This window comes from Serinus canaria, chromosome Z, assembly GCF_022539315.1.
Source record: "Serinus canaria isolate serCan28SL12 chromosome Z, serCan2020, whole genome shotgun sequence".
Taxonomy (NCBI): Eukaryota; Metazoa; Chordata; class Aves; order Passeriformes; family Fringillidae; genus Serinus; species Serinus canaria.
The window spans coordinates 54,727,414-54,749,183 of NC_066343.1; the positions used below are offsets into that span (position 1 = coordinate 54,727,414).

The following is a 21,770-nucleotide window of genomic DNA, read 5'->3' on the forward strand; positions in this document are numbered from 1 at the left end:
TTTTTTTTATCTTCAACATAGCCAAGTATCTTTAGAGTGATTTACCTAAGTTCTCAGAATATACTCCTGACATTGAAAGAATGTGGACCATTTTGGGAAGCCTTTATAATTCTCACAGAACAAGCCTGTTTCATTTACAGAAAAAAAATCTTAATCTTCAAGAATGATCTAATAATTTTCTGTTTCAGAACTGAATAAATTTAGCAAAGCAAACAAAACCTGAAAAATGAGAAATTGCTCCTGAAGCCTTTTCCATATGCTTTTTAAAAACATTTACAGGACAAAATTAACTCAATGCTTAGAAGTTAAGGACAAAAACCAGCCAAAAAACCAGCCTGTTCAGGTGTTACCAGTAAGTTATATGCTTCATCCACAAAATGCAGGTTTCTCTTTAAAATACAGGTCACAAAATGACCTGTATTTGGCTACACAGCCTGATGTATAAAAACATAAAATGTACAAAACCCCACAGAACACATTATTTTACATGACACGGGAAGTGTCTTGTAGAATGTTTAAACTGAAAGTAACTCAATAAATATTCAGAGTTTAGAGGAAAAGAGTATCTATTCAGAGACAGAGTTTCTGGTTATGCTGATCTTCTGGGCGCAAGTTAGTAATCTCTACAGCAATACTTGTCTATAACTAAAAAATACCAGTACCCAGGCACCTTGCAAAAAATCCAAATATGATCTTGGTCTGAAACAAAAAGCATACCCACCTGTGTTTTGAGTGTGATCTTTTCCTTCTAGATCGGGATTTTGAGCTAGACCTGGATTCTGAACGAGAATGGGAACGAGATCGACCGCCTTTTCTTTCACTGCTCTTTCCAGACTCTGAGAGGAAAAAACCACTTTGCAGTGTAAGCTCAGAACATTTAAAGATCCCAGTTAACAATCTGGCACAAGTGGAATGTACCACATATATTGCAAGGGGCCTACTCTCTGCACATCTTCCTTCTTTGCAAATATCCTTCAGAAACATCCAAGAAAGTCATTGCATATACTCGTTGAGTGCAGCCATCCTGCAGCAGTACACATAAACCAGATAATTATAAACAGCTAGATCTACTATGAATGGGATTTATGTTGCTGCCACAATGCACAAGATAATAACACGTCCTCCTTTTGCTCAATTTATTTAATATAATTACCTTCTTATTTTTTTAATAGCTTGAGAAGAACAGAGTAAATTTAAAGGGTGTAATTTTGAAAACAAGCAGAAAATATAAGTATTACTGTCTGTATTTTTAGATATTTCTAACACAGTACAAATACTGAAGTTTTATTTCTCACTGTTTCGTAGGAGGAAAGGAAGAACAGAACTGGCTGAAAAGTCTGACCGAAGGCCAGAAAGTCAACAGAAACCTAAACAGTGAGCTCACCACAGTTCAGAGTCTAATTGTTATCCTGTTGCTTAACAGTGATAAAGTGCTAGAGTTATTTTCTCTCTAAACAAAAAACTCAACAGAAAATAACTCCCCCCAAAAAACCCTGAAGACTCCACACTATCTAACACAAGACAATATTTGGGTTTGTTAATAAGAAGAATAGCAAAAGTTGCTGACGAAAAGAAGCAGAAAGTTTACAAAGTTGAGATTTTTTTTATGCTGTGAAATCAGTTTAAGCCAGCATAAATCACCACTGGAATGTCTGTCTAACCTTTCAACACAACACCACCTTCCTCCCTGAGTTGGCATCTCAGTGTTAACAGGGAAACAATCTGGATGAAAAGAAGTCCTTTACAGTATGTTAATATTTATCCCAGATTTATCCTCTGACCCCATTTGCTTTAAGGATGTATACAGCCCTTAAGCATGAAAAAGAAATCAAATTCACTTGCTGTTTATAGATAAGGAAAGCATAATATTACTGCTTTCAGAACCATGCTAGCTCATGCTCATCGTAAAACTATGTCACTAATGGGCGCTAAAAGACAACAAAAAATAGAAAGCATATTCTTTTAAACATCTTCAAGTGCTCTTAATTTAAGTAAGTAGGGATTTAGTAGTAAATTTGCATGTTTGAAAACATTCAGTGAACATGTATCTGAAGACAAGAGATGCTAAAATAAAAAGCTTCATTCCACTGCTTAGATGCATGAACAGAATTTTGATTACTTTGGTTTTTTCCCTAACATGTACTGACTGAATACCTCTGGATACTCTTCTCTTGTGTCTGAAAATGCTCTTGAAATGTGTACTAAGGTAAACACAGAATGTGCCTGTTCAGTAATTATTAATTAACACAATATACCTACCTGGCTCAATAGCAGCAGATATAAAAGACTGGGCTTCCCTTACTCTCTTCATCACTTCTTCAAGCTCCTTGGCAGCAGCTTGTGGTGTCATTTCAGGAGGCTTCACTATTGCATTATTGGAGTGATTTATCCTAAATTAAAGTAAAATAAAAACCTTTCATTCTTAAATATTTGAACAGGGCAAATGAAAAACAAGTAAAGAAAGCATCTCAACTTTGTATAAAATTAAAAACTTAAAAGTTTAGCAAAACACCCATCTGTTCCAAGTATCTGAAGTATCTTTTATTACTTTGAAATCTTACAGCTTTTAAAGAAAGGCAGCACAGTATTCTTATGTTACAGTATTTTTAGAAGTCCAGGAAATTACTTGCCTTTTTCAGATCAAATCTTTACATTAACACCTACTAACTATATACACATCATACCGAAAACTTAATTAGTACTATGGACTTCAAAGTTTTTTTTTCACTACTAAAGCTTACACTACCTCAAGATTAATATAAACGTATTTTACTCAATGCTAAATGTTCTATTCAGAGAAATTTATGCCAAACTGTGAAACTGGAGTTGATAAAAATGTTTTGGTTTGTTAACAAAAGGTCTGCATACTGAAGAAAATATTAGTTACAGCTTTTTGCTACACTTAAGTCATAAATGTGTGTATGATACAAAGAAATCTCTCATTCAACAGTAATATGGATAATTAATTTCTTACTTTAGTGGCCGGTCTCCAAACATAACTCCATTAAAGGCAAGAGCTCGAGGTACAGAATTTTGGTCTGCAAATTCCACAAAAGCAAATCGTGTTGGTTGTGTCTCATCACCTGCCATTCGCACAAATTTGACTTCTCCAACTTGCTTAAAAAATTCAAGCAGCTGATCTGCTGTTGTAGTCTAGAAAGAGTTGAAGAGCTCAGCTGAAGTAAACTATACAATGAAAACCACTATGTAATATATTGGGTAGTCTAGGAGCCACAGATTTTTGGAATGATTATCTCAGCATTATTACAAAGGTGACATGAATTTGGGAATGCTACATTTTAAAGACTTAAAGATGTGTATATTTTCTTCCATTAAGCTAAAGAATATTCTACAATTTTAATAGTACAGTCACAAGCCCTTACTCCTTCACCTAAGTGAAAACAAAAAAAGAAATTCACATTGGACTTTGCACTTTTTAGGCAACTAATCTGAAGTAACTGATAAGAAATGTCCTTATACCTGTTTCCAGGCTACTTATTGTGACTTTTGATCAAATAAAGCAAAAAAATCCAAACAATATTAAAGGACTTAGATTTATGTGGCTTTCTTCTAGCTTCCAGTTTGTTTTATGACAATTAATAGTACTTTTACACTCAGTTGGTGTTTAAGAAGTTAAAAACCCCAAAATGTAATACATACATTGCTATCAGTCAAAAGCAAATATTTTTCAATTAATCTGATCACTTTTCAAAAAACCAAGCTGCTGATTGAAAGATATTTATGCGAATTTCGCAACTTCCAGTAGGACACATCATTCCTTCTTATGGAACCTAAGCAACTACACTGTGATGTGGGGATGGCTACCATGATCTCATGACTTCTGAGGATTGCTCATCTAACACAAGCAAACTGTACACTTAATCAAGACACAACTAGAAGTAGGTTTCTTCAACTGATCTACACTGGATTCTCTGGTATTCTGCCAAAGCCTGGTCTAATCTGACTGACACGTGAACCTTCAAAGTTCAAAACATTGTGGATAAAAAAATTTTAGAGGGTTTTGTTTAAATTCATGTTGTCATTAACTAATGGAAACTCTTTTAACATAAAAGATTAGAATTCACAGATAATATTTTCACACCTTCTGTTTGTATTTCCCCAACAAAGAAGCAAAAAAAAAAAAAAAGATACCTGGGAATTCAAGTTTCCAACATAGACCGTTCTCCTGATTTCATCAATTTTAGATGGATCCACATTTCCCATAATTGGTGGTTGTGGTATTTCTCCCAGTGCCGTAATGCTAGGATCCAATGCTGCTGCTGGTATAGCCCCTAAAGTACCAAGTGAAACACCAAGCTGGAAAATATAAGCATAGAATACACTTTGCAGCCAAACACTGGTGAAAGATATTCCACTTCTTAATACTTGTTTGCCTGGATGCACTTCTGCAAAACCATATCTAATGAATACAAGCAATATTTTGGAGGTCACAGCGCAACAGGTTTTTTTTTTTTAAAGAAGAAAAATCTACCCAGAAATAAGCTTCCATAGTTAAAATATTCCATGGGTTATCAGTTAACATCTTACAAAACAGATCTGGCCTGGGATATATATTAATCACAAAACATACAGGCTCTAATGCTTAAGAGTCAAATAAATTGAGTAAGACCTTTTCAGACACTGCTAGTATTCTAATTTTTTTTGAAACAAGTATTTGGACTACATAAGGAATGGCTGAGATCTTTCTCAGAAAGGAAAGAAGGTAACTTCCAGTGCTCAAGATCAAAGGACACATAAGCGTCTTCTGGACAAATAAATCACCCAAGACAAAATTAATTACAGTTGAAACTCTAAGAATGTTCTAAGTTCTTCCACTCATACTTAGAAAATGTGAAAAGTATACAGCTCTCATCTTTGGAACTGGAAATGCAAAACTCTCCTGTGAAATGTTATAAAAAGTCACTTAAAAATCACTACAAAATCTGTCCATTGAGTTCCTGGCTTGAATTTTCTCTATCCAAAAAGCAACTTCCTTTCAAGAAATGAATTTTCTAAGAAGTGTGGGGAATTCTTAATAAGCTATCAGTACCTTCTTTTATGTAACAAAGGAAAATACTACTCAATTTTAACCTTCAATTTTCCTTCAATAAACCACAGCAACTCACTGATGTCAAAAAAGGCTTACAGAGGCAAAAGCGAATGGAGGAAAAATAGCATAACCAAACTCCTCTACTTTCATAGTGAAAACACTGTTAGACAGTTTAACAGTCAAAAATATCTACTGCACCTTTTAACATTCTGAAGAACCAGCGTCAATGTAACTTAGGTTTCAATAAATTTTTTGTCAGTGGTTGTCACCAACATGTTCTATGAAAAATCCTTTCCTTAGGATTTTTCCTTCCTGAGAAACTGAGAGGCCTCAGGAACAAACTGTAAACAATTCTTATCTGCTGCTGTGGAATGCACCAGGTGGATCTGTGATTGGTCTCATCTGGTTGTTTTCAATTAAGGGCCAATCACAGTTCACCTGCCCAGACTGTCTCGGTTAGAGACAAGCCTTTGTTGTTCATTCCTTTTCTATTCTTAGCTTACCCTTCTAATGAAATCCTTTCTTCTATTCTTTTAGTATAGTTTTAATATATTATCTATCATAAAATAATAAATCAAGCTTTCTGATACATGGAGTCAACTTTCTCGTCTCTTCCCTCATCCTGGGACCCTTGTGAACAATATCACAAGTGGTAACTACTACTGGACCAAATCAATGACCCTACAGGGAAGGATGGCAATTAAAAAAGAACAAAACAAAACCAGTATGTACCCACTATTTTGGAAAACAGTAATGGGAAAGAAAAACCCTGGGAAGGTAGCACATGGATATCTTCTGATCAATCCTCAGGAGAGTCAAAAAGAGTCAACACAGCTAAACCCTCACTGCAACATCCTTTGACCAGATAGTCCTCATTTCCTGTCCACAGAAAAGGCTACAGAGAACAGAGGAAACAGAAAATTATACAGACACTGAACTTCACTTACTGTAGTCAAGGGAGTTGGCGTAGGTATGGGAAGCAACCCTGCACCAGGCATCAGACTTGTCATAGTAGGAGCAGGCGCCAGTAGAGACAGGGCTTTGGCTTCATCTGGGATTTTACCTGAAGAAGCAAATGAAAGCATTACACAGAGTTGGAACACTAGCCAGATGTTACTCTTTCTATGATTTTACAATTACCCTTGCATTTAAAAATGTAATAAATAACAATGAATCTATCTACCAGATCCTTACAAAGAAACAAATAACTTAAGTTTTTCCTTTTACCCTGCTCTATTAGGAAAAACAAAAGTGAGCAAAACTTCAAAGACTAGCAATCTCATTAATGGATTATTATTTTAAAAACTGAATAATGTATATAATTATTTAACACTTTGAGCTATGGGTCACCTGTACTGGAAACTTAACGTTCATGAACCAAACGATATCAAGCATGGACGCTTTCCCAGGGCGGTGTTTTCGCGGTGATCGAAAGTTGTTTTACACATGACAACCGTTCGTGTTGGCTGCATCACTAATAGCACACAGAACATCAGATACAGAAAAGAAGAACATTTTTTAAAGTTTAATCCCCAGAAATGGCAAATAACCAAATCAGTAAAAGAAAGAAAACCAAAAAAAAAGAAAAAAAAAAAAAAAAAAGGAAAAAAAAAAAGGAAAAAAGAAAAAAACCAAAGTATGTGCTGACTGAAATTTGTGCTTTTCTTTAGTCCTCTGGTGCTACCTATTTAGAATGTAAAAATAAATAAAACATAAAATAATAAACTACTGAACTACTGTGACTGCACAGAATATACACTACAAGTGAAGTTGAAGGTGGAGGAAGGAAGAGTAGAAGAAACTTAAGATTTGTACTCTCATATTCTTGTCATCACCTCAGTTTACCTGAAACTGGTAAGTTAACTCTTAATTTACTGAGATTGAAGAAAACCATTATTTCAGCTTGATCAGGCTAAACTAGCTCTATTTTGCCAACGTAAGTACTTCCTGCTATTTTAACCTGATTATAGTCTTCCTGTAATGCCAAAAGTAAGTAATAACTAATCTGAATTAAATGTTTGTTTCAATGAATGTTAGCCATGATTAGACTACTAAATAAACCCCAAAATATCTCCAAAACCATTAAATGTTAAATAATTATGATTACAATTAAATGTACATTTTAAATTTGAAATGGAAAGGGAATAAAACTGGCACAAACATTAAACACCAAACTAAAAAACTTGTGAAGGAAGTTCTAACTACTGGTATTTATGATCTGTTCAAAATTACTGGCATAACTGTACATATGCTAACCGAGTCCTTTGGTATTACCTCATGGATCTTAATAGAAGTAAATGCTCTTATTTCAACATTGTTTAAATAGTCAAGTAATACATAAAAAGTGTGCCAGTGGTCCTGCCTTATAACTGCATGTTTTAACTATAAAACATCTAAATCCAAAATTCGAAAATTAATATTCTTATCGAAAAGGAAAATTCAAGGTAGGTTTTAAAACGCCACACAGGTTTAGCAATCTGAGTTTCAACTGACACCACAGAAAACATACTAATTTAAAAAATTAAAAGAAACAAGTGCTGCAAACCTGCTCTACAGATCTGCAGGAAAGTCTGGGTTACAGCTGGATATGACTGAATGACAAAACAAATCTAAAGGAAACTTAATTTATATGTTGCATGGGTGGAACAGAACAGATAAAATACAGTACCCTTTTTTTTTTTCATGCTTCCTGTTTACATTTAGTTTATTTATGTTAAATTTTGAGACACCTTGCAACTCAACATGTAAGAAACCAGTTGATTTTGCTAACTAAGAGAGAAAAATAGGAAAATTATTAGCACTTAGCAGTTAAATGTGCAATAATGACTTCCAGGACTTTTTTAAAAAACATGCATGAAACTAAGCCACCATCACAATGTTCAGCACTCTTAACAGATCCCATTTTGAAGTCGGGCATGCAGTGAGAGGTGTACCTGATTTGCCTGACTGCTCAAAAGTATCAGGTATTTTGCATACCCTGCCTAGTATGTAGGCCTGCTAACAGGCTTTTGCATATACAGTTCCAGCAGATGTGCATGCAAATTAGGCACAGAATTATGTAGCAGTTCTTCTGAAAATCAAAGTATTAAAAAGTATTTTTTCAAATGCGTCAGAACCAGAACTTATCCTGAACACTTGGCATCTTGCAATTAAACAGCTACCCATGCAGGTTTCTATGGATCAAGAGACATGACATAATTAAATCCAATGGCAGAAACAGCTCTGATAGCGGTGTGCCTGCATGCTAACTGAGATCCTTGATCAGTACTGTACATAAGTATATGCCTAATTTAAGTATGCACTTACATACAGCCAATTCAATACACATTTAACTAGGTAAACTTATAAAATGCTTAAGCATTTAGCCCTTTTAAACAGGAGCTCAGTTAGGCACATATAACTAAGACAGACAATGACTCAAGTTCACAAAGTGACTTCAGTAGAAGCCTAAACTTTTAAGTATATGGATTACAGCACTGAAATAACTGAAATAATTAATTTGCTGAAACATTGTTTAAGAAATCCACTGAACATTTCAGGTAAGTTCACCAGTATAGCAGCTCACAGAATGAACAGCATGCATATGTAAATTGTAAAGTTTGCAGCATTATTTCCAAATGAATACTCTGGTCTTTCAACAATGTTAAGTTCTATTTTAAATACAAAAATCAAGTTGGTCAGTTCCCCACCACAAAGAAAGATTCATTTATTTTGTTCTCAAGAATGAGAAAGGGTCTATTTCTACTGACAGAACCCTGAAAATCTGCCTGTATATTCAACAACACTGTCTCTTCAGAATAACTTTTCCAGTTTTTAAATCCAGGTCAAGTTTTAAAAGAATTCTACAGAACACTATTATGGAGGAACAAAAATAAATCTGCGGTATATTGAGTATCTACCTTCATATTCTTTAAATAGTTTTGAAAAACAAATTAACATGTGAGTCCAAATAACTTAATGAGTCAAAAGCTTTAAATTTTGTAGTTTCACCTCTGTGATTGTATTTGTAAAGGAAATACAAGCCCACTGAATACATCAAAACATGCAGGTTATGATACAGCAGTTTAGGACAATTTAGTTTAAAAATAATACTTTCATTTTTAGAACACGGTATTTAAAATCTGAGTAAGAATGAGGTGAAGATACTTATTTTCTAATGAGGGAGCAGCCAAAATAATTATGCCATATCTATACCACACCCTTAGACAGATTTCTTAGAAGCTCTTCTGTTTAGTAAACTATAGGTTCTATGATCATTTATTGATTCTTCCCTTTGCAAAAGAATCTGGAAACAAATTTACATTCTCTCAGTGTTGGTAAAATGCACGGCTGTGGTTGCTACTTTTTTGTACCATTAGTCTAAAGAGCCCTAGACAACCTAGTCCATACTAGAACCCATTTTGCTGAAGGCTAAACAGAATCATCTGCATCAAAAAAGTACTAATGACAGTATTTTTATTCCTCAAGCACTCAAAATTAAATAATTTCCAACTCTTTGTAGTGAACCTACAGAGTTAACCTTCACATCCAAAAGTGCTCCTGCAATGAGTTTGCTTGTTTTAAAAAACAGTGAAGAGTTCACAGTCTACTTTAAACATTAGAAAAGGTCATTATTTTCCTGTTATTTTACATCAAGGGAACATGTATTATTAGAAATAAAATAATTTCTATTATATCCAACTCATAAATCTTAGTGGATTTAGCAGGAGGGAATAAAAAGATTACAGTTACAGGCAATTACAATTGTCACAGCCAAATCCAACAAAGACCACAAATCAAAGCTCTTCCCAGCTGCAGTGCAGAGTCTGGTGAAAGGAGTGAAACCAAGAGATGGCAGTGCAGCTGGCTGGGAAGAGCAGTGCCTGAGGCCTAGACACACCACTTTGTCCACCACCACTTCTGTTTCACAAGAAGAACATCCTTCAAGGATCAGTCACTCCAGCATGAACTGCCGGGACTTCTGAGACTCTGGGATGACTGGAAACGCCCCCCCCCCCTTTTTTTTTTCTGACTTAAGTGGGTTTTTTGAAACATCTTCCTGAAATAATCACCACTAGAGCATGTGAGAGTGCAACACACACACACACACACACAAAGAGAACTGATTCAATCTTCCCACAAGTAACAGTGTTAAAAGACAAGGTGTCTCACATAACACACTCCAACCAAAACTTCAGGCTACATTTGTACTTATGAGTGGTAAATAGTTTTTTCTGAAAGCTACAGAAAAAAAAAAGATGAAATCTTACTACCACTGACCTCACTGGAGCAAGGTTTCATCAGAAGTAAACGAATATTTCACAACATTCAATATTCATAAAAGTTCAATTTCAGAAATAATTATTTTAAACTCATCATGTTAGACATAAATAAGCCTTCTTTTAAATAGCTGGTGCAACATAAAATAAACACTCTGCTGAGGGAAAGTAGCAGAGAATTATTATGACTTCACTTTCTAAAGTTGCTTTCTCCAGAAGTAAGAGTTTTGACTGTCCTTTTCCAAGATAAACTCATAAAGCACAACATATGAAAGAATATATCTCGAAACACTATTCCTGTCTTCTGACACAATGTACTCATCTGCTGAATTTAGATACTTAAACAAATTCCAAATCAAATTCATCCTTAGTTCAGAGCACTGAAAACGAATCATATTCTAAATTCTACGTATACCATCCACCATTCATAAGCAGCTTCAAGTCAACTTCAAAATCAAACACCGTGAACCCTTTACAAACATCATTTTACAGAACTGAAGTACCAGTTCACAAGTACAAGGGAAAGAGATTTAACAGAACAAAACAAAAAAGGGACAAAATAAAATAAAAATAAAAGAAACAAAGGAAAGAAAGCAAAATAAAATAAAAACAGAGACAGGGCGTCCATCTTCAGCAGGTCAGACTTCGATCTCATTTCCCCCATGAAGGTTTCACTTGGCGGCAGGTTTAGTGGCATGGCAAACAATGCCTAACTCAGGCAAGTGTAACAGGTCTGCCTTGGCCAGTCTAGTCATCTAATAATGCACAAATATCACACAGAGAAAACATACAAAACCAAATTAATAGTCAAAATCCATCTACCAGATAATGTGGACATAAAATTTAGAAAGACTAGGGTGGCATCTTTGTTTAGCTTTCAACCTTTGCATTTTCAAAGCATATTTAAAGAAAAACCTACCAATATACACACACAGAAAGTTGTATTTTCACAGCTTAATAGTCTTACTTCATTTACAATAACATTTTTGTTAAATTGTTCATCAAATGTCACATACTTTACATTGATTTCATTCTGCAGTGATTTCTTCCATGATTTACCACTCTTTAAATACACTCCAAATTTCTGGGTTTTTTCTATTTTTTTGAACCAGGTTTTTAGATTTCCATTTTACCTCTCCTCTGTTTCACTTCACACATTAAAAGTTTTATTACTGGCAATGCTGGTCAATAGTATAATTTTACCTCCTGGTAGGATAAAGAGCCATCACTACTTTTAAAACCCATGATCCAGTGCACTGACTCCATTAGCAATGCATCATATGATACACAGTGAAAAAACCTTTGTGCCATGGTCTCCAAAGCCATACTTATTCCACACAATAATAAACTAATCAGAAAGTTAAATTTGTATAAATTCACATCTTTTTGTAAATGAGTGATTCTGATACAAAAAGTTGCAGTGAACAGCATTCTGACATCAAAAAAGCAACCTCAAAACCCAATCACCTTGTTCACCTAATTATGCATAGATTTTTGTGGAGTCCAGAATGATTCTGAACAGTGATCATATTTTCTCAGAAATGCCTGATCAGCCAGTTATGGATACAGCTGGAAAAAGATTTCTCAGAATTTTGACTTACTTTCCTTTCAATCACTATCTACCACAAAAGACACAGGAAAATGTAGCTTTACCTGCCTATTGCCATATCATGCCAGGCAGTGATCTGATCTCATCACAAGAAAAACACCAGGAAGTGTTGTTCCCTCATTAAGAAGCCACCTTCCCTCTTGGGCAATACTGAACCAGTGTTAAGATCTTATTGATGAAATATAAAACCAAGATTCTGAATAATCTTTAGTCTATTTATTTAGGGGCAATTCTTTAACTGGAGACTCTGGTGCCCTTAGCCTCTACACACTTTCCAGTGCATACAGCAATATTCTCTTTGTGGTTTAAGACCAAGTTAAAAATATGAAAACAAAGAGTCCCCAAAACAAGACAAGAAAGGAACTAAAAACCTAGGTTTTACAAAGATAATTGTATGTGCTGTATGACCTGCCTAAGAAAGTTACAAGAATAGGCAGTACACTATAGCTCAATATGGCCTTTAGTGAAAGTACCTTTATAATTTGTGAAATTTTTGAGACTTGTCAGTTTGTTAAGAATGTCCCAGATGAGTATCATAGCAGCACTCATCTCACACTATCTAGATCATGATGCAGCAAACACATGGCAACATGGTACTCTGGGACCATTGTTAACAAACTGCAAGAAGTCAGTACTATTTTTTGGAACCTGACTCTTGCAGTTAGAGATGTTAGTAACAGGTATTTCTTGATCTGCTGCAGTTTACAGTTCAATCACTCTACATAGCTTCTCATGGCCAAACAGTTGCCAAATTGAAAGTATAGTCAGATTCACTCCATCAGCTGGAATGATTCCATTAAAAAGAGGCAAATGGTCCAGCACCAGTCAGAGGCTAAATTCCACAGTGATTCCAATGAAGTCAATGGGGCTCTGCCTAAATCCATTGATATGCCTGCCACAGGATTACCCTGCTTCATGCAATTTATTCAAATCTAGGATGCTTCTACTAACAACACTAATTGTCAACACATCTGCAAGAGCATGGCCTCAAAGCTAGGGGAAGGAACATCTGTCAATGTAGTATTCATCAAGAATTTTATCTCATAAAAACTTTTAATGTAACTACATTACATTAGTAATGTTTTTAGGAACATTTTATGATGGGAGCATTCTGGACAGATCACTGCATATTTAAACAGATACCCAAAACAAAAAAGGAGTACCAGTATACATAAGGAAATTTTTTTACGGCACATGAAGTAACATTTTCAACTGTAACAAGAAGGAAAAATGTTGGTTTAAAAATTAAACTACAGATAAACATTTATATTCAAACAGTATTTTGAATGCTAAGTATCTTGGATTAGATGACTCTAAAATGGCCAAATGAGTATACCACATCTGTAAGACAAAACTGGGATTCACTCTAAAAATGGAGAAATAATCAGTATCTTTAAAAAAGCACAAATCAGCAAAAAAATCTCTACAGCAAAGGTGATACATTAAGATTCAAACTGCAATGTTAAGTGTGTCAGGAAATTGCCTGATCTTCTCAGAGCTCCATTGACTTCAGTGAGAACTCTGTGTGTGAACACACTTGCCTACACAAACCATAGTGAAAGGAATTATTTTCCTTTCTTTTCCTTCAAAATACATAATAACTACAGAAACCTGAGTTATCACAACTTAAACTAACTATCTTTTTGCTAATGCTGAATTTCAATTAAACATGTATAATTGGGGCTTGTTTCATTCAATTTTCAATTTTATTTCAAGGCCTTTTTTTCCCAAAAAGCAATAAAATAAAATGAAACAACAACAGAGCATCACCTTACATAGAAAGCTGTAAACAATTAACAAACACAACAAAGACCAACAATACAGAAGAATGCCTAAAATACCAACCTTCTGCGCAGGGCACAACTATCAAAGCTCTGTCAATAAAAACCGTGTTAGTTAGATGCTGGGCCACACCAACACTCGATGCTTCACGAAACTTAATATAACATACTTTGGAGGAAAAAGCAAGAGGTGCATTGCTGTAAGATAAAAGGAAAAAACAACAATTAGTTATAATTGTATGCATGTATTTTTAACTATTACTCCTTAGGAAAAAAAAAAAGTTTTTTCCTAGAAAAGGAAGCCTGAAGTATAGAACTTGCCACTTACGGTATCAGTGAAAAAAGATGGAGCACGTTTTTAATGAAAACTTACATAAGCCAAAATCACTAATTAGCAAGACTAATTTTCTTCTATTATCTGGCTATACAACACTGAATAGTACATTTCAAATTACTATTTTAAGGAGGATATTTACTTGACAATTACAATTGCCAAGGAAATATTTTATAGTTTATCTTTTTTTCCCTGAAAATAATTTTTTTTAGGAAAGACAAACAACAAACCATGCCATTTTTTGGTGGGCCCTTCAGATATTAGCCTGTAATAACAAATATTCTCTCTCTGGCTTTCACAAAAGTAGTTTTATTAATTCTTACAAAGATAAAAACCATTCTTGAGAGGGCTTTCAAATACTGGGTCTTAGCTGACTAACGTAACAAAATCCATTTGCCTAAGTTTGACACAATGCAGCATGGACTAACATTGCAGGAAGGAGGAGCAACTCACCATTTGGCTACAAAAAAATTTGTAATTCACTTTTCCATTACACTGTATGCCAAGAGAGAACATGTAAACATTGCAATCTTGATCAAAACAGTGTAAGTTTGCATTAAAAATTGATTCCCTAGTCAAGGTTTGTAGCCTTTATATTAGCAGCTTCTTTCTTTACGTGAAGGAAGTACAGGTAAATACTCAAAGAGAGAATGCAGTATTGTTGGAAGATCAGCAATTTTCATTTGAAATCATGGAAAAATGTTGCATAGACTGTTTCACCCTGATCCTGTCTCAACCAAAATGGAAACACTTGTCAAATTTCTGGAAGCACCAGCAGCAGTTCAAGTTTAACACAGCCCATCTTGGAGTCCCCTCGAATTCCAAGGACGTTGTTTCCCCAGTTATCCTATGAAATTCTATTAGATTTCAGGATTTAAATAGAAATCAAAAGTTTTAGACACATGATCTCATCATATTAATTATAAAAATAAACCAAAAATGTAAGCCTGAGGCAGGCAGACTACTATGTTTCTGGCTAGCAGGACAGCAGCACAAATGTATAATATCTAGAGATGGCTAAATTCAGAATGGCATTCAGAAACATCTATGATGGAAAATTCTGTAAGAAAAGACAACACGGGGGAGGAACTGAACAGGGAGTGGGAGACACATAAACATGAAAGTCAACTTCATACAATTCAGAGAAACATTACAAGATATCTACATTTCTTCTGCTCACTTTTATTTATTTGCAGTGGGAAATGCTTTTACCATTTCAAGTTTCCACATTCAGGAAGGAAATAACTGCATAGAACAGCTTCTGAGCCAGCTGTAAGATCTTGGTTGAGATCAGTGTCCAGCACCAGAGGTGACAGCCAGCTGTGACTTTTTCAGTACTCTAAAGATACTTTGAGCACCACATGGACTTCTATGGCCACAGGTAGTTTTTTATTTGCTTTGGTTTGGTGGGGGAGAGGACTCAAAGGGAAGGGAGGAGCTTGAGTCTTGGAGTTTCTTATCACTGTATGGTGTTTGCTTGTTTCTTTTTATATACATCCCTCAGTGTTATAGCCCAAATGGCTGAGGTCCCCACTGAAGGTTCTAGGGTCCACACTGCTGAAGACTTCTAGTATCTCCTTTTTTTCCTTTTTTATTTTCATTGCCAACTCAAAAATATAATTCTGCTCTACGCAGTTTTAGATACACCTCCCCCAATAATCCCTATAAATGTTAACATCTATAAGGCCTGCACTATCAAGTGTGTTTTTGTAAGATTTACTCTCCTGTATTCCCTGATTTAGAACACAAAAGCTATGTGAACAGTATGTTAAAAAATATTAGATGTCTGAACACTTGTGCAAATGAGGCCCTACAAAGACTTCTTGATACCAAGTGTGTTCCAGAGGTTAGAAAGGAGAAATTCTCTACAAGGTGATGCCCTCTACTAAAAATTTATCAAAGTTGCCTCAAGGGAAACTATTAGGATCTAAGAGATCTCAAATTTTAGAAGGTTTAACTGTGATCAAGTCCTCTCCTTTTATGAAGGGGGCCTCAAAAGTCTTCCCATCAACCTTATTAAGAAGACTTTTTGCTAAAACAGTTAAGTCCTATTCTAACTCCTTCTGTTGCCTTTTTTTTGCTAGCCTTTACTGAGGTTGAATTGAGGGAGACTCATGATCTTTTCCCTAGGTTACACAGCCTTAATGTCAAACAGCAACTCATAGACCTCTGATTCAAAGTTACTAAAATTCAGTTAGTCTCTTTAGAAAAAAAAAAATTAAGAGGAAATAAATATCTAAATAGTATTTAGACATTTCTAACATTTTTGTTTCACTTTGTAGGAAGACAGCAACATTAATCTCCTAATAAAAAGAATCAACCAAAGTATTTCCTAAGAAAGACCTATTCAGAAATCTACAGTAATTAAAAAAAAGGCTATGAAACATTTCTCTAACTGTCCATATTTTCTCAAGTGGGGCAGGAAGGTGGGGTGTGTGAGGGATGGAGGACATGACAGAAATTAATAACTTATTAAAATAGAATATTATGGAATAATTGTGACGATCAGTTTAAATAAGGCTCTGTGTGTTTTGCCTCAGAAGCCTCACCTACACTGCTGTCACTGCAGTATATAACAATTCTATTTATTGGACTATACAGATGACAACCCCTTTAGATGAGATGTCCCTTAAGTGAAGGTGGCCCATCCACCTGTGTCAGAATGGATAAAGTATACAAGTGAGAGTGACTTGGCTGGCAGCCCTCAATTCTAAACTAGGCTTTGCCCAAATACTCTGGTGCATGAACAGAACACTATTAGGCTCCAGACTAGAGGGGGCCCCAAACCCCATTGGTAAGGTCTGGGATGGCATGTGTCTCCACCTCTCAAGGCCTGCTGGGCTGCAACCAGAGGAGAGTTCCTGGTGTCAGAACACGGAGGCCAATCCAGTCTCACCCTTGACTAGGGAAGGGTTATGACAAACCAGCCCATCACCCAGCTTTTTGTTAAATCAAAAGTTTATTCACCAACAGAGTTCTAGCTTCCAAGACCACTCCAGACTATTCAGTAGCAAGCAGTATTACACAGCAGGTCTTTCCACACCCTAACAGAGACAGTTTGTGACTGCTTTCAAACAACTCATTCTACCAAAACCCAATTGCTGCTCAGTAAGTTTTTCAACATATAACTGCTCAAAAACCCTTTTAAGGTCACACCTGAAGGCTCATTGCTACACATGTAATTTTGAAGCCTACTCTGAAAGGCAGACTTCAGCTGGGTTACACTGTCTGTGCATGTCTGGAACTAAGAATCCAATTACAGGTGTCACTGGTCTCCTGCTAAACAGAAAACACTACTAGGCTATGGCATGGCATACTGTACTCTAGCACACTGGAGTACATACCCAAGGCAAAAGACCTGTTACATCCTGCAAACCATCTTCAGTTTTTTACTGTACTGGAAACTGATAGTGATCCATGTTTTCTTTGGGACACCTTTGCTTCCAATTCACTTGTCAATCAAATACTATTTTATGAATTTATCACAATGTTATTTAAATACATTTTTGGAAAGTCAACAGAAAGGCATTGAAGCTCCATAGGCATACTTAGTTTTCTCCTAAGGTATCAATTTGGAAGTCAGTTCAAATGTCCATAAGCATGAGGCAAGGAAAATCATACTTCTAACAAGTATGCATAAATAATGGTAAATAAAACCAAGAGTAAAGCAGGTAATCACAATCCTGCATCCTACCTCTGAAAAATGAATAATCAGCATTATAACCTTGACATTCCCAAGTTATTCCCTACTATGGTATTGAATTTTGGTATTTTATGTGTATATACACCCTGGCAAAATTGTACATTGGCACAGACATTATTTGTGTATGAATGTCAAGAAAGTCCCCATTTCCCTTAAAACCCGTTATATAACCTAGTGAAAGGCAAGAACAACAGCTGTAACAAAAAACCAGATTCAGTTACGAGAAAACCAAAAATGTAAAGAAGCACCCATGGAACAAGTCCAGGACAAAGCCCTAGAAAACTGTATAAAAATCCACCATATAGCTATCAGTACGGCATATCTTATTTTAGGCATATCTTTACATATTAAGTATTTATTTTTTCTGAATGGTTGGTTTTATGTAGCTACATAACATCTGACATATAGTCAGATGTTATGTAGCTACATAAAAACTAATAAACACCAACTTTTTTGGCTGTTTTCTCTTGCAAATCGCAGTTTTGTTAGCCTGAGCATTTTTGTATCAAAGCTCACATATCGGGATGCTAATAATGCCCTCTCCACTATTTCAATTAATTTTTCTAAGAAAACACAAAGTTTTATAAGGCACATTTATTATTCGCTTCCCAGTACAACTGCTGCCTCGAGAGAAAAAAAAAAAATAAATCATCCGCTCCCCTTTACTGCTGACCATCGTCTTCTCGAGAGATGCACCACTGCTATTTTTCAAGCCCCTCTATCTCCCACCTGAGCGCACCCCTCTCACACCGCCGACGCCAAGCGAACAGCTATAATTTAGGGAGAAATGTGGCGCCTGGGATTAATTTACTACACAAGTCTTACTAGGGGCAACTCCGAAGCAGAGCAGGTTCCCTCCTCTGCCTGCTGCAAAACCTCAGCTACTCTGGCTTCTGTTCGAACGGCCCCTTCTCGGAGCACAGCGCCCTTCCAACAGAAGGGAGAAAAAAGAAAAATAATAAAGGCTGTCGGGCGAGGGAGGGCCTGGAACTCTCCGGTCTAGCTCGCCTGCACCCAGCGTGGGCGAGGAGACAGACAAGCCACAGAAAGCGGGTTTTTAGGAAAGAGGGAGAATGGCCGGCGCCGCCATCTTAAGTGCGGGCGCAGCTCCTTCTCTGCAGCTCCGACCATACAAAGGGGAGGGACCACGTGACGCCACCCTGGTGCCCGCACTCAAAATGGCGCCTCTGGCCTCCTGCCCCTGCCCTTCCCGCCACCCCCCGGCCCCTCCGCGCCTCTCCCTCATCCCTAAGCTCCGTCGCTGCGGAGGGCGACACTATCCCCCACTTACTCCGGGGGATAGAGACGCAGCTCCTCGATATCTCCCAGGAAGCCGAAGAGCGTCCGCATCTGCTCGCTGGTCACGGCCGAGGAGAGGTTGGTGACCTGGATGACGGACGTGGGGCCCAGGGGGAAGCCCAACGGGACCCCGATACCGCCGCTGTTCATCATGGCGGCGCCTGCCCAGCCTTACCGCGCGCACCCGGGGGCGCGGGGCCGCCCACCAAGAGGGGCGCGCGCCACCGGCCGGAGCGGCCCCGCGGGCGGGCGCTCTAGCGGTACACTCGATTGCTCCCAGAAGAGTTGGGGGAGGGACTGGCGGCCCCTGCCGGCGAGGCCTCCGGCCCGCCCGCAGCGTGGAGATCGCTCGCTTCCCCAGGCACCGTTTCCTCAGGAGCCACCTCATACGGAGCCGGCTGGGCCTCCGTGCGTAGGGCGGGACCGGCGCGGAGTCCGGGCCCCGCCCAGGAAGAGGCGCGGCCCGTGAGGGGCCGCCCCTGCCGCGCTCTATTGCGCGTGCGCGGCGGCCGCTGCTGACGCGCTCCCGGCCAGGGGCTGCCGTGGCGACCCCGTGGGCGGCTCGGACCCTGCGGGGGCGAGGTCCGGGGAAATGAGATTTGCCATTTAATTGCGCGCTTGGTGGCCGCGTTTAGTGAGGGACACTTTGATCACCCTAGGGAACAGACCTCTGAACACACCCTCTGTCTAAACAGGAAGGGCTTATAATAAAACGGGTTGGAAATAGTCCTGTTATAAATTGGCTGCAACGCTATCCCAATTAAGTCGACCTTGTCTGGAGTTGTAATTCAAGTTCTCCGTAAAAACTACCTTGGCTGGAGAAAATGAGCCTGAGCGCTTAACGTGTGGGCTATCATTACTGAGGATCAAATTGCATTCTTTCCTAGTGGTACGGAGCTGTGCGTCCTGGCACTGAAAGGTTTAAGGTTTCTGGCAGTTTCTAAGACTTTCCATTCCCCAACTAAGAAGAGATTGAAATATTTTTTAATCTATCTGGCTTGAAAAATGCTGCAAATTTGTGACAGTTCCCTGAGCAAGTAGGTCAGTTGTTACAGAATCTCCATAGATAAGTCTGGGTAGTGCTTCCTTTATTGATGCTTAATATATTACAGAAATGTAATTCCAAGCAAGTGTCAGAGATGCACTTGATATAAATACGTTCATGCATACGTTTCAGATAGAGCTTTTTTCAAAATCATTATCAGTGCGCTCATATTCTCTTTCTGAATGAAATCCAAATTCCAAAAGTACAAAAATCCTTTTAAAATCCCCTTTTTCAGCTATTCTGGCAGATTCTAGTTAGCTTAAGTTGAGAGAACTTTAACTGGAGCTTCCAGATGTTTTGTTATATATTCTGGAAAATGAAACAGATACTATTATTCTACGTATAAGAACCTTACATAAAATTTTGTTATGTTTTCGCTAGTACTTCTTTCCCAAACATGGTTAGGAGAGATGTAGATGCTACTTCTGCTATGAATATTCTTATCCTTTCTCCTTGCATCTCTCAGTGAAGGGTCCAAGATAAAAATGAACTCTAAAATTCACAAAGAAGAGCCTTGTGATGTTAGAACTGACTAGGATACCCTCCTTCAGATAACGCCTATAACAGTACATACAAAATTCTGAGCTACTGGTCTCCTCTCTGAAAACAAAGCAAGCAAAACAGTGTTTAAATTTTGTAATTATCAGTCCCTGACACAGTACAAAATTAGCTTGGAAAATAAATGAATTTGTATTTCGAGAAGAATAGGCAAAAACAACACAACAATCCCAGACCCCCAAAAATCTAATGCTGAAAGCTTTGGATCACACATGCTGCCACTAAAAGGCTGGAAGCAAATAATGTCTATTTTAGTCAAACCATTCAAATTTAAAAGTGTTAAGGAACGACTCTCTCTCCTATAATAAAAACCCTCAGAGCTGTTGAGAAAGAAAAAGTTAAATAAAAAGAGTGTACATGCAGAAAGGGAATCGTTGTACAAGCAGTGTCCAAACATCATCTCTCTAAGCAATGGCTAACAGACCTGCATCTTACAAATTGCTGTAGGCCTAGAGAAAACTTTAGCTGTATAAGTGAATTAATACGTGTACAAGTTACTTTTCAATTTTGCTCAGCTGTTTTTACTTGTTATTAACTGTATTTGTGCATGTACATAAAGCTTCCTTAAGTAAATTGTTTCACTTCCACCTTGATTGTCAGGTTAAGTAGCAAAACACAAGGCATCATGCCGGCTCTTTTGAGGCAAACTTCAATTCCAGGTTACCTAAATGTAAAATGGTTAAATAAGAGTTATATATATCTATATATATATATATATATATATATAAATGTTAAATAAGAGTGACTATTAACCATTTGTCTAAGACTGTATTTTGATCTTTCCATGAGGATTAAAAAGCATTTACTGGGTAATGTTAATTGCAGGTACCAGTAGAAAAATACTGGCAATTCAGAAGGAAGTTACAGTAAAAGCTGTTTTAGAGGATCAGGAAGAAAGTCTTTTCATTACAAGAAGTCACCTTCTAGGCAGACTGTAGGTGGTCTGATAGAGGTGGACATCTCTGGTATTTGCTGCGCTTGCAGGGGGAGAGAATTTAAATCACACGAGGTAAAAGAAGGAAGCATTAGAAAGGTTTCATTAGCTTTCCTTAAATAGAACCTTAAAGACTTCAAAAATAATGTTGGCCACAGTGCTAACAATTACTTGATAAAAAAGAAGTAATTCTAAGTTT

The 21,770-nt window shown here is 37.2% G+C and overlaps 1 protein-coding gene across 2 annotated transcripts in view; it reads right to left on the minus strand.

Annotated features, from left to right (window-relative positions):
• Positions 1-19,457, minus strand: part of SREK1 (splicing regulatory glutamic acid and lysine rich protein 1) — a 33,512-nt gene extending 14,055 nt beyond the window's left edge. Inside the window, exons 1-7 of one of the 2 annotated variants that reach the window (XM_009098168.4) lie at positions 19,027-19,457; positions 13,763-13,896; positions 5,998-6,113; positions 4,153-4,317; positions 2,975-3,153; positions 2,260-2,390; positions 722-836 (exon numbers count right to left, since the gene is read on the minus strand). In XM_009098168.4, the coding sequence (XP_009096416.1) occupies positions 722-836; positions 2,260-2,390; positions 2,975-3,153; positions 4,153-4,317; positions 5,998-6,113; positions 13,763-13,896; positions 19,027-19,187 (1,001 nt within the window). In that variant the 5' untranslated portion in view covers positions 19,188-19,457. Of the gene's footprint in view, positions 1-721; positions 837-2,259; positions 2,391-2,974; positions 3,154-4,152; positions 4,318-5,997; positions 6,114-6,400; positions 6,525-13,762; positions 13,897-19,026 lie in introns of those variants that run through there. The other variant, XM_050986540.1, reaches the window with a different exon arrangement.
• Between the last annotated feature and the right edge of the window lie 2,313 nt (positions 19,458-21,770).